This window comes from Ovis canadensis, chromosome 11 (assembly GCF_042477335.2).
Source record: "Ovis canadensis isolate MfBH-ARS-UI-01 breed Bighorn chromosome 11, ARS-UI_OviCan_v2, whole genome shotgun sequence".
NCBI lineage: Eukaryota > Metazoa > Chordata > Mammalia > Artiodactyla > Bovidae > Ovis > Ovis canadensis.
Window position 1 is genome coordinate 22124756 of NC_091255.1, and position 13981 is coordinate 22138736.

General features: G+C 39.1%; 1 protein-coding gene across 11 annotated transcripts in view; it reads left to right on the forward strand.

Annotated features, from left to right (window-relative positions):
• TADA2A (transcriptional adaptor 2A) overlaps nucleotides 1–13981 on the forward strand; it is a 45879-nt gene that overhangs the window by 14378 nt on the left and 17520 nt on the right. For all 11 annotated transcript variants that reach the window (XM_069602792.1, XM_069602791.1, XM_069602799.1 and 8 more), the window contains 4 exons: nucleotides 5255–5346; nucleotides 7214–7371; nucleotides 8437–8525; nucleotides 9748–9820. In XM_069602792.1, coding sequence (XP_069458893.1) covers nucleotides 5255–5346; nucleotides 7214–7371; nucleotides 8437–8525; nucleotides 9748–9820 — 412 coding nt within the window. The remainder of the gene's footprint in view (nucleotides 1–5254; nucleotides 5347–7213; nucleotides 7372–8436; nucleotides 8526–9747; nucleotides 9821–13981) is intronic.

The following is a 13981-nucleotide window of genomic DNA, read 5'->3' on the forward strand; positions in this document are numbered from 1 at the left end:
GAGAATCCACTTTCACTTCCTTCCCATTCTCATTCAAGTTGTTGACAGAATTCACTGCCTGGAGGTTGTAGGAGTGATGATACTGTTTCCTTCTTGATTGTTGGCCGGGACTTGCTCTCAGCCTCTAGAGGTTCCTGACCCCCTTTGTCCATATTCAAAGCCACCAACAGCAGGGAGGCCTTGAAGGTTATTGATGAAATACTTGGCCTCTCTGACCTCTCCTGGTTCATGACTCCTGTGCTGGATCTCTCTGACTCTTCTCTCTCTCTTCAGGCCTGTGTGATTACAGTGGATTTACCTGCATAATCCCCCTATTTTACAGTCAGTTAATTAGTACCTGGTCAGCATAGTCCCTTCGCAGGAATATTTAGTTAGTGTTTGGCTAATCAGGGGACAAGACTCTTTGGGGAGTGGGGGGCATCTTTAGAATTCTGTCCACCATAGTGCCGTAGCATGTCTACTTCTGTTGTTGAGAAGTTTGAAAAGGGCAACTCAGCATCTCCAGGTCTTATTTGTGAAGCCTTGAGTGAATTTCTGGGCCTGTAATGCCAAGAGTCAGGTCATGGTCCATAATGAATTAGTCCAAGAAATGCTCCTTAGTAAGAGTTCTTGGCAGCCAACTGTCTAGGCTTCCCCTACCTCTCTCTAAACACCCTCAGTCTTCTAAGTATTTTCTTCACTAATTATAAGGTTTGGAATATATTTTTTAATATTAGGCTTTGATTTTTAGATCAGTTATAAGTTGACAGCAAAATCAAGTACAAAGTACAGAAATTTCGCGTGTATCCTCTGCCCCTACAAATGCATAGCCTCCCCTATTATCAGCATCCCCCATTATCAGCATCCCCCAGCAGAACTGCACATAAATTATCACTGAGGAACCTACATTGACCCTCATTATCACCCAAAGTCCGTAGTTTATGTTATGGTTCACTCTGTGTATTAACACATTCTGTAGATTTGTGGAAATACAGAGTGACTTGTATCTACCGTTATAGTATCATACGGAGTAGTTTCATGGTCTTAAAAGTCTTCTGTGTTCTGCCTCTTCATCCACCCCTCCCCCTAACTCCTGGCGACCATGGATCTTTTTACGACCTCCATGGTTTTGCCTTTTCCAAAGTGTCAGAGTTGGGATCGTATAGAGTGTACCCTTTTCAGATCGGCTTCTTTCACTAAGTAATATGTATGTAAGTTTCCTGCATATCTTTTCATGGCTTGATAGCTTGTTTCTTTTTTAGCCCTGAATAATAGTCTGTTGTCTAGATGTACCACAGTTTATTCATCCACCTACGGAAGGATATCTTGGTTGCTTCCAAGTTTTGACAATTAAGAATAAAGCAACTATAGATATCCACATACAGGTTTTTCTTCAGACCTGAGTTTTCAGTTCCTTTGGGTAAAAACCAAGAAACATGGTTGCTGGATCATATGGTAAGGGTTTGTTTTGTAAGAAACCAGCAAGCTGCCCAGAGTGGCTGTGCCATTTTATGTTCCCACCAGCTGTGGAAGAGAGTTCCTGTTGCTCCACACCCTTGCCAGCATTTGGTGCTGTCAGTGTTCTGGGTTTTGGCCATTCTGATAGGTATATGGTGCCGTCTCATTTTAACTTGCATTTCTCGGACAACATATGATATGGAATATATGAAATATGAATTTTTTTTTCCCTTCTGTTTCCCTTTTGTTAATTGCAAAATGAATGCAGGATTGGAGGAAGAGTGTGGTCAGAGTAGCTGTGGCTCTGAGTTCATTTCACTAAGGTTATCCCATCTTCAAAAGTTAGCTTTATTCGTCCCAGATTCACACAAGAATGCTAAGAAGCAGAATACATACTTAATTTGAATTGTGATTCAGTGTGCTTTAAGTGGATGGAGATTGTCCTCTGCAGGGAGACTGACCATGCACTCGCTTTAGCTGTTCTGGGCACCATGCCTTCTGCCTAATGCTGATGGCACACAGTTTGTCTCCAAGTCCATCTAACTTCAGATTACATCCTTCTTTTCTCATATATTCTACACCCATTCAAACACATTTCAGAATTCTGTTCTCTATTTTATAGCATTTTTGGAGATTACTAATGCTCTTTTTTTTATTCTTCTAGTCTTTACTCCCAGATAAGGAAAAGATGAATCTCCTTCCATAGGAATGATGACCAAATTTTGGTTTTCTGTACATGAAGCCACTAAAACCTTGATTTTTTTTTTTTCCCATATGAAGCCTCAGAAAACTTTAAATGGTTTTCAGTACTTTTGCCATCTCACAGTGCTGTATTTTTAGAAGTTACTCATGCTGTGGTGGGTGGTGCATTAATCAAGATTTCTGAGTTCTTTGCCTATTTTTGTCTTATAATTCTTAGAACCGTGAACAAGTCAAGGCACCTCTTTTTGCCACACCCTTTATACCAGTGATTCTTAAACTTTGGTGCATAAGAATCACCTGGGAGCTTCTTAATATTAAAGATTCCTAGACCTTGCTATTAGAGATTCTTGTGTAGGGCCAAAATTGGGTTCAGAAATTGAAAAACACTGATTCAGCTTTAAGAAAAACTGCCTTATATGCCCATTTAGCTTTGGTGTAGAAAGTGTTTCTGGTTTATCTTATAGTAAAGTTGGTAAGGGCTAATTAATATTAGAAAATACACTTTCAGAAATACAGGCTTTTCAACTATGAGTTGTTGTATTTGCCTGTATTTATGGTACTTTCCAGATTGATTATGTTGAATTTAATACAGATACAGCCTCTGAAATTTCTCATTTGGATCTCATAGTACCTCACGTGAGGCATATTCCTAGTAGGTGCTCAGATAAAATGTATTGCTTCTTAGTAATATAATTTGATAGACCACAGAGGGTTTTTTATGTGTGTGTGTGATTAACAGAAGATAGAACAATTTCTAAACAACTGTGTGATTGAAGGATCGCGCTTCTGTTTGTTTATTCATTTGGCCCTGCCGGGTCTTAGTTGTGGGGATCTTCTCTCGTCGTCGTGGCAGGTGAACTCTTAGTTGCAGCATGCCAGCTTCTTGACCAGAGTTTGAAATTGCACCCCCTATGTTGAGAGCAGAGTCCTAGCCACTGGACCACTAGGAGAATTCCTAAAGATCTCGTGTGTGTGCGTGTGCGTATGTGCTAGGAAGTACTCAGGAAGTGTCCAACTCTTTGCAACCCATGGACTATAGCCTGCCAGGCTCCTCTGTCCATGGGATTCCCAGACAAGAATACTGGAGTGGGCTGCCATTTTCTTCTCCAGAGGGTGTTCCCCACCCAGGTATTGAACCCATGTCCTGTGTGTCTCCTGCATTGTAGACAGATTCTTCACCTGCTGAGCCACCAGGGAAGCCCAGGCTCTTGTGTGACATTTGTTGTTTTTTTTTTAAACTATTCTAGGTTGGTTACCTCATATATTTATTCTGTGGGTTCTTCCTCTCCTTCCTACCCCTCCCTCCCTCACTATTTCTCTTGTTTCATATAGTTTGATTGTTTAAAAACCTGCGTTGTTTGTCTTATAGATGTTAGCACAGTCTAGATTTTGCTGATTAACATGTTCATCTGAGTTCTGTGCTTCCTACAAATTAGTAGGAACATATATTGGCTATATCAGATTCATTCACGATCATTGTCTAGATTTGTTCATCTAGGATTGCAAAATACATAGTTCTCTTCTAATTCTATCACTTCTTTTAATTTAGGGGTTAAAAAATTTCTATAAAAAGAAACATCCCACTGAGGTAAAGTTTGTACCGAAAGGCAGGATAAATTATTTCCCTTTGTTTACCAGTTTTGAATGTATGAGTTCCTTCTCTGGCATCCTCTAGACATTGAGGATGTTTGCCATGTTTTAAAGCTTTGCAATTGTTATTCTTTTTAATGTTCAAAATGTTTCATTTTTAGTTAGTGGGAACCTCTACAAGTTGACCTCTGAATCCTTTTGACATAACGCTTATATTCTTTGAGAGTTTCTTTGCTTTCCAGTATAACAAAATGTTCCAGTCTCATCTTGTACGTTTCCTCCCCAAAACTAAAATGAGTGTTTTCTTGAAAGAGCCCTGGTTCCTTTAGTGGAAAATTGTACTTAAAGACCACACACAGGGCACTAGAAGTATTCATTGTTGTTGGATTAGTCATTTTTTCTAGATCTTTTCACTGAACAGTGTTAGGACACTTTTCTTGTGTTTTTTTTTTTGAAATTTCTTATACAGTTTTTAAAGGTTACACTTCATTTACAGTTATTACAAAATATTGGCTGTGTTCCTTGTGTTGTACAATACATCTTTGTAGCCTATCTTACACCCAATAGTTTGTACCTCCCACTCCTTCACTCCTATATTTTACCCCCTACATATATACTGGTAATTACTAGTTTGTGCTCTGTATTGGAAATTTTTCTTTTAAGACAAAATACAGAGTTCATACTAAATCAAATACAAGACCACATGGTTTTACATAACCTCATGGATCACCTTTTTTTTCCCCCAAGCCCCAAATCCCACTGTCCAGTGACACCAGTACAGTTGCTTAACAGCTTTATCCCACACTACATCAACATATAATAATCTCAGAATAACTCTACCAACACTATTTGAAAATAATAGTTGTCAATCACTACTTGATTTTTTTGGCAGTTCGTTTTACTTTTTAAAGTATATTCTACGATAAATATGTAGTCAAATTATTGTGTTTTAAAGTCACCTGGGATTGCTTCTTTCTGTGTGATTATGCCTTAAAATTAATCCATAGGTTAATTTGTTACATTCTACTTTTGCTTCTTGTGATTTTAAAATTTAATACTTAGTGTACAGTATTTATGTTTTCAAAGTCAGGTCTACAAAAAAGGAATATTCAGAAGGACCAGCTTTTATCCTTGTCCTTTCCATCCTGTCTTCTCCCTCACTCCCCAGTAGATAACTTTGGTCCTAATATATGGTTTAATCTTGCATTTTAATAGATAGAAATAGACACATTTGTATTCCTCTCTTAGCGAAGTGGGAACACACTATTATACTTACCTCTACCTCTGTGCTAAGTTTAAGAAACGTATTTCTACATGATCTAAATGGCATTTGTGGTTGATAATGTTTACTGGAGATCCTAACGGTAGAACTAGAGGTGGGGAGTGCGAACAACTAATGAGGACGTTCTTCAGGCGTCTCTCAACACCATGAGAATGATAGCCATTGGACTTAATTAGAATTACATTTGGGGTTGCTGGGTTCTATTTCTCTATCTGTTCTTAGGCAGAACTTTTTCTTCCTCAGACCTCAGATTTTCCTGTTCTTGATCCCAGCTGGACTGCTCAAGAAGAAATGGCTCTTTTAGAAGCTGTGATGGACTGTGGCTTTGGAAATTGGTAAGAGCTTGGGAGGAGGGGTTGTGCTGCCCTGGCAGTCTCCAAAGAGACAGTGCTGTTGAATTAAGAGGAGGAACCTCAGAAAAAGGAGTTAGGGGCCATATGTTGCTTTTCTCTTGACCCATGACTTAGAGACAAGTCCTTTTCCCTTCTACACGTGTTTTTCCAAGGCTGAAATGCCTCACAGGGCTACGGGATGTTTAGTGGTCTGTGACTCACCAGCTCTAAAAGACCACTTTGGACATATCAACACCACGGACGGTTGATTATTCCTCTCTGAATAGTGGGGAAGCGTAGACACTATTAGTTATTCTTCCTTTCTGATTTTGTAAACTTTTCTTGGCTGTAGATGGCCTTGTCATTTAAGTGAGTCAGACTTTAGATAAATGGCCATAGCTTGCCTGAGATTCAAATTTGATAGATTACCTATTCACGTTTTCTGGTTTTAGCTTGTATATACTTGCTTAGTCCTAGCATGGCAGAATTGAACAGCGTTCAGTTGCCTTATGAGGTAACACTGCTTAATAATGATACTGCTACTTTCGTTCTTATTTCAAACTGATGGTTTCTTTTTATGAACTAGATAGCAGAGGCATTATTGAGTATATTTTGTTCATGAAGAATCTGAAGCTTAGGAAGTTAAAAAATGACTTCTTATGACCACATAGTTTATTAATGTTACCAGAGGACCCTGAAATAGCTCTTCCTTATCCTGACTTCCTAGAGTATATCCTCTGTCAGATGTTGATAAAATATACTATGCTGCCTCCCTTATATCCAGGGCCTTGAAGAAACAGATTTGAGTTCTATTCATATTTTGCTTATATTTATCAAGCATCATAAAATTTTGTTTACTATAGGAATACCGAAGATAGAAAAAAGTGATCATTTTCTTGCTAGGCTTCTTTGGCCTAGTTTTTCATTTTTTGTCTAAAAGGGGCTATTCCTCTTTGTACCCCTTCCTTAGCAAAGACCATCGTTTGTCTCTCCGCTGTGGGTAAGGCACTAAGCTTGGTGGTGAGGATGCTGGAGCCAAGAATTATGACATGTATCCTGTCTCCAGGAAGCTTGTAGTCTAGTAGGGGAATCAGCATAAATGTACAGTTGGTTGAAGTACATAAATCAGAGCATAGTGATGCCTCAGGAGGCAAGTGAAGTGGAGGCACGTGCTTTAGGAGGCACAATACAAGTGAAGTGTCGTGGAAGAGAGAGGTTGAGAGGGGACTTTGAGAGATTTCACCTCGACTTCTGCATCATCTGGGCCAGGAGTCAGGGTTCTTCAGTACAAATTAAGTGGCTTTGACACTTCCGTGTTTTGTGTTCTTAAGCAAGTTTGTTAACTTCTTTGGGCCTCATTTTTTTCATCTGTGAAACTGAGATAGTAAATACACTACACAGTTAATACTAGCATTGATTGACTGTACATATTTCCAGCTTAGAGCTTGGTCTGTCATGAGAGCTCTAGTAAAGAAATGTTTGTTCATATGAAGTGTTTTTTAAACTATAAAATATGCAAATATAAATGTTCTGGCTTATTATTAATTATAGCAATTCTTTTGATAGAGCCTAGCTCACAGGGAAATTCACAGATTTTCTAATAATCTTCCTTATTTTGTTGAAAAGAAAAGGACCTTTTTAGATATTGGCACCTCTATCATGGAATAGCAGGATTTGAAACATCGGATTATACCAATGCTATGTTTATATTTGTCTCACTGTTCTGCCAATAGCTGCATGATATCAGTTTGGGGGTATCAAATTCCACACATTGTATCATTGGGGCTTAAAATATGGAAAAAACAAACCATACTTTGACCATTATGTATAATGAAAACTCTGCTTCCTTTTCTCACTTTCCACACTCTAGGCAGGATGTAGCCAATCAGATGTGCACCAAGACCAAGGAGGAATGTGAGAAGCACTATATGAAGCATTTCATCAATAACCCTCTGTTTGCATCTACCCTGCTGAATCTGAAGCAAGCAGAGGAGGCAAAAACTGCTGATACAGCCATTCCATTTCACTGTAAGTACCTCCCTGTATCAGTAAGACAGTCTAGTGTAGAAATCATTATAATTAACCATCCCAGTATTAAGCCCAAGAAGCAGTTTGTTATTTTCATTCACTTGGTTGTGGCAATTATAGCCAACTTTTATTTTTTTTTTCAATCTCATGTGACTTAGGGACTCATGGGTCTAACAAAACATAACCAAACCCATGATGAATTATAAGTGGGCATCCTTTCTGAATGACTCCCAGGGCACAAATAATGAGATATGATTATTTTTCTTTCCCCTGCCTATTTCCTCATACTTTCTGGAGACAGTTTCATAGCTGACTAACTCAAAACCTGGGGCTATCTCCTGTTTGGATAGCCCTTCGGATGTTAGCGCTTTGTTCTCAAATGGTTTAGACCATTTCTTCCTCATGGCAATGCAGTGAGACAGAAAGAGCAAGTGCTTTGGTTTTGCACACAAGGAACCTGAAATTCAGAAAGGTTAAATAATTTGTGCAAGATCACAGGACTAGTGACTCAATTCCAGCTCACTCCAAATCCAGTGGTGTTTTTGCCTGTCAGTTGGATGGGATTTGTAAATTGATAACTGAGAAGGGAGCTGAAGCAGACAGAGTAAATACTTGAAGTTCTATAATGCTACAGAAAAGATCTTTGATTTTCTATTAGGGAAGTAAAAAGCAGAGGGAATTTTCCATATTTACTTAGAGGGTTCCCTAAATCTTAGTTTCTTTCTTTCTTTTTTTTTTTTTCTTTTCCCTGCCCCTTGTAGCATGTGGGGTCTTAGTTCCCCAACCAGGAATCGAACCCATGTCCCTTGCAGAGGAAGTGCAGTCTTAACCACTAGACCACCAGGGAAGTCCCCTTAATTTCTTTTTTAAGAAGTCAGTTTGTTTCCATAATACTTTACTTTTTTACTTTCCTTTATAAAAATCTTTTGAATTTTATTTATTCTCTCAGACACTATCTTTCTCCAAATAAAAATATTTCAGAATCTAAATGAGAACTTTTTTTGTGTTACTTTTTTTATGCCAATATTTTATTAAGGTATTAAGAAAAACTCGAAATTCTTTCAGCTGCAGATGACCCTCCCCGACCTACCTTTGACTCCTTGCTTTCTCGGGACATGGCAGGATACATGCCAGCTCGAGCAGATTTCATTGAGGTAGGAGAAACTTGTTTTTGTTTCGGATGAGGCCGTATCTCTCACCTGTAGGTTCCATACCACTAAAAAGCTTTTCAAAACACTGTAATTTGTAGGGCCTTAGGCAGTCTCATTTTCTCTGAGTGCCTTTTCTCATTTGTAAACTTTTTTTTTTTTGGAAAGGTAGAAGTTCTTCAGACCAAGAACTTATTTCTTTACCACTAGTGCTACCTGGGAAGGCCCCTTAAGAACTTATTTCTTAAGTCCCATTTCCTTAGTAAGTATAGGGTTTCTGTAGTCTGATTCGCATTCCATACCTAGAGGGTTCCAAGGTTGTATTATGTCAGGGGGGTGGGAAACTTTTTCTATTAAGGTCCTGATAGTAAATATTTTAGATTTTATAGACCATAAAGTCTCTGTTGGAACTAAACTTTGCCATAATTGTGCAGAAAGCAGCATAGATAATAGTAAACAAATGAGCATGCTGGTGCACCAGTAAAACTTTATTTACAAAAATAGGCAGTGGGCTGAATTTGGTCTGTAGGCTGTAGTTTGCTGTCTTCTGTATTATATTCACAAGTGTATGAAGAATGATGAATGGGTGGAAAAGCTACCTGTTCTTGCAGCCATAAAGCCATGTGAATGCAGTCACATGTCTCTTGATTTACCACCTCATCCACAATTACAGCACTCCTGGAGGTAATTAAAGTTTAGCAAACTACAAACAGTTTTGCTGGCCACACCCAGGTCAGCATTTTGTTCTTGGCAGCTGCTGTTGTAGAGCTCCCTCGTAGACACTACCCCTGCGTATTGTCCTCACTGAACAGAATATGAACAAATCTACCCACTGAGCTGTATAACCAATATTCTGGAATAAATAGAGCCCTCAGGTGGTGGTAGAAAGGTAGATGAATTAATGCACACAATTTTCTTACCTAAATACTTGAAGGACTAGTCAGAGTGAGATTTTCTTGATTTACATTTTATGAACAGACTACTTTTAGAACCAAATATTTATTCCTGGACTCATAGCGTTCTCATTTTTTTGCTGTCAGTATTGCCTGAAAGCCTCTCAGATTTTTCCCGTGATTTATTACTTATGGCAGTTATCCTGGCCTTGTACCCCATTCAGTACTTTTTAACAAGTGTTTGTATATTTGCTGTTTGCTTTTAATGCATGACTCCTATAAAGGCATTACTCAAAGCTGATGGATCTGAGGTGGGAATTTTTTTCCCCAAACAGGAGTTTGACAATTATGCGGAGTGGGACTTGAGAGATATTGATTTTGTCGAAGATGACTCGGACATTTTACACGGTAACATTTTATTTCAATAAGTGTTTCTATTGATTGCAACCTGTAATGAGACAGTGCTGGCTGCTAGGAATGTAAGAATGAATAAGATAGTCTCCTGCCCCTTATGGGACTGAAAGTATAGTGGTTAAGATGCTGAACATATCCTGTTGCCGGGATTTGACCATAATGAGAAGATCATTTGTGATGATGGTGAGAATGTTGATCATATAATGGTAGTTGGGAATATCCCATCTCTTGGACTATGTGAGCTTTCTTTTGAGACAAGCCTATGCTGAGGTAATTGGTTAAATGGTCCTCACTGCCTCCTTAAAAGAAAAGGAATCAGAGTGAAAACCTGGGACTTCAACAGCAACTACTGATACTAAATGTTCATTGTAATTTGTTACCCCAGATTTCTCATAGCAGGGGAAAAGAATGGAAGTTCAAGAGTTTTTAGACCAAGACTGAAAATTTCTTCTTTCTCAGAACTGTTGGATTTTTAGCACTTCTGAATTCTTAAGATTAGCCTGCTGTTGGTCTTTTGTTATAAGTAAATGGTTAATGTCAATAAGGCTCTTAAAAGTGGATGGTTAGACTTTTACTGGAATATCTTTTTTTCCTTTTCTTTCTATTTTCAATGAACTATGTATTTAAAATAATCCTAAATCTTCTGTTTCATTTCAGTCCAGAATTAAGGGTGATATATGTAGTAGGTGAATCCCTTCGATTCTATATTTCCTAAACAACATCTTTGTTATTTCTCTTAACTGTATATGCCAGGTAGGAAGGGCAAGTTAGACTCCTTGTTGATTTATAAATCGACCCTTCAGGTTGCATTAACTGGTCCTCTGTCCCTTGAAGGGGAAATTTTACTCTTCCCTTCATAGAAGAGCTGTTGAGGTATTTGTTACACCAGATCTGGGACCAAGAAAGAGTCCTCATAAAAATTTTACCTTTAGAATTTTTTTCTCTACATACTTCTTGAACAGTTTTCTTTGCAAAATTTCATTTCTCTCCTTTTCTCCCACACAACTTTAAGGAAAAGTCAAAGTGACGCAGATTGAACTAAAAGAGGAAAGCTTGCAGGCAAACTACTTTAGTGTTCACTAGAGCCGTTGTACTTGTTCAGTCTTCCATGTCGATCTCTGCTTTTCAGCCCTGGTAACTTGTGTTATTGTCTGTTCTCACCTCATGGTGGTGTCCCCTTGAAGGTAGTGTGCAGATTGCCATTCAGTATTTCTCCTCATACATGCCAGCTTTAATTAAAATGGTATTATTTCCTGGCTTGTATCATTCTTATCCAGAATGCAAAAAAGCAGTTTTATAAGTATCATTTTTTTAGATGCTATTCAGAAGTACTGAACTTCTGAAAGTCGAAATCTCTAATGTCAGTAATGTCTCAACTATGTAAAGGACTTGTTGAATCACATGTCTAGGCCTTAGTCCAAGGTCTTCATTCGTAAGCCTCAACATTATTAAGAAAACTATAGTGATGGTTGGTATTTTATTTTACTCTGCATTCTTTGTGAAAGCAGGATTTGTAGTTTCTTCTGGTGCATTCATGGTCCTTCCTATAATTAAGTGGGGCAAAAGGAAAAAAAAAATCAAAAAGAAGCAATTGATTAGCAAGTTTTATTTTAGTTAGCATTTCAAACCTATAGCATACTTTAGTTATTTGTGTTCTTTCTACAGATTCTGCAACCTTTTAAGTTACTTGATTCTAATTCATTCAAACTACAACTGAAGCTTCAGTTATTGTTATACATAAGTAGTTTTAATTAAAACTAATAATCTCTGCCTCCGCTTTCCCACCATGTCTAGTAGTGAACTATAAGATGTTTAGATAGGTGCTTTTTGAAAGGTGATGACATCATTGAGAGGGTTGGCAGGACTGGAGATCAAAGGGATGCTTTGTCGATGGCTCTAGGTTCTCATATGCCTCCTCTGGCAGCATGACCCCACTGTCCAGTGGGGCATATTGCCCTTGAGCTGAGCAGTTTCTCCCAGAACACTCAAGTGAAGGGGACTAGAAGCCTAAGGAGGTAGGGAGAAATGAGAAGGAGCTTTTTATGCACACTCAGAGCAGAGGGGGGGGGCACCTGTTTTCTGTAGATCAGGACAGTGATTCAATCTCGGGCTTGCTTCTGAGTCACTTGGAATCCTGCTTGCAATTTCTTTGTGTCCCTGGCCAACAAAGAAGGATGACACTGACTAGTCAGGGTGAATGTCTCCAATGGAAGAGGGTTCATAATTCAGATTGATGTTATTACCATTCCATTATACTATTACACACTCTTATTATTACTGAGCATTTATAACATTCCTTTTATGTTTCCTCACTCACAACTACTAGAAGGAAGTAAATTGTTTGGCTGGGTTTTGTATCCTGTTCCCAGGCATCTAGAAGATGGGGTGATGCCACCAAGGTCTTTTTCTTTCCCAAGACTTTTGCTATGATTCATGGAATTTGTCTAATGAAGGAGGTTTAAATGGTCCATTATAGAGGCCTAGGACACAGTGGAGGAATAGATGATTACATTCCAGCCATACCAAACATCTTTCAGAATGGGCCCCCAAAAGATACTGCACGTGAAGTAATGTCTGAGGAAGACAGTAAGGAAGTTCTGGGATCGCTAAATGAAACCTCTTTATACTTTATTGAAATTACTGGTCTGGAGAGGGAGATGCAGAAGACCCGAAACTCAGTGCCCCCTCTGTCGCAGTATGTTGTGAGACGCCAGTGCTGACATACAGTGCGTTTCCCTTTTCCTCAGGGAACGTTGCTCCCCATCTGCTTTTATTGGGAAAATCTCTCCTAAATTTGTGGACTGGTCTTTCTTTTTGTGGACTGAGTTTTCCAGGGGGTAAGCCTTAGCACAGCATCTTCTAATCATTGCCAGCCAGTAACCTGGGCAAGCAGGAGTTGTCATGAGCTCCTTTCTCTGTGTTGGGTCTGTGTTCTCAGCACTTCTCAGGGTTGCACACCAGAGAAATTTACTTTGCATTTGGAAAGCTAATTTCAGCCAACTTTCTTGATCAGATATGGGTATGTTCCCCTTCATGCCCCCGATTTTCTTTCTTTGGTCCATATTGTCAGCCTTTGGTCCTCCCAGGTGGCTCAGTGGGAAAGAATCCACCTGCCAGTGCAGGAGATGCGGGTTCAGTCCTTGGGTCGGGAAGATCCCCTGGAGCAGTAAATGGCATCCTACTACAGTATTCTTGCCTGGGAAATCCTTGGTGGGCTCTCTGTCCATGGGGTTGCACAAGAGTTGGACACGACAGAGCAACTAAACAGCAATTTTCAGTCTTAATGGTATTTATGTCTAAACAGTCTTAAGCACATAGCAGCCAAATCACCATCAAGGGAAAGAAACTGCCAGTAGGTAAGTGAGTAGGCACAGTGACCAGGCTGGACCTCTGATCTTCTAACTGTTAAAGGCTCTAAATAATAATAATTAATACATACAGGACTCACTGTTTGCCAGGTACCATTTAAGTTTTTGATACGTGTGAACTCACTTAATCCTCACAAAACTCTTTGAGTTGGGCGTTACTATGCCCATTTTATAAATGGGGAAATTGAGGAATGGAAATATCAAGGTCAAGTTATAACCTGCAAGTGGCAGCGCCATCTCAAGCTTTTAATACTACTGTGCTTAATATATCTGTGCTCTTAATACTACTAGACTTACTGTATCTACCATCTTGAACCTTTTTTTTCTTTTTAGATTTCACATTTTTTATAATCTATGACTTAATCACATTCCTGAGAAGTGGAAATAGTCATTTTCCCATTCTGCCTTCAGGGAAGTGTACTAAGGAGTGAAACGACTTGCCTAAGGCTTCCTGGTTGCTGACTTTGACCGTGAGGTCACATAGTCATCCTTTTTTCATAGCCCTGATTGTGTCCATCTCGGCCAAAAGCTTCAGGGGCAGGGGAATGACTTTTAAGAAGCTTCATTCTGGGGAATACCTGATTCACAGGTTTGTGCTCGTGTGCTTGCAAGTAGGGGTTTTGATTGGTTTCCCCACAGTTAAGGCCTCTGCGTTGCTTTTCCTGCCAAGAAAGCAGTAAGTGCCTTCTGTCAGGAAAACAGAAACATGTTGCCAGCTATTTTGAACAATGTTAGAAATACACTGCAGTGGGAAGGAGCTGCCTCTGACTGCTGCCCACTTCTTGCA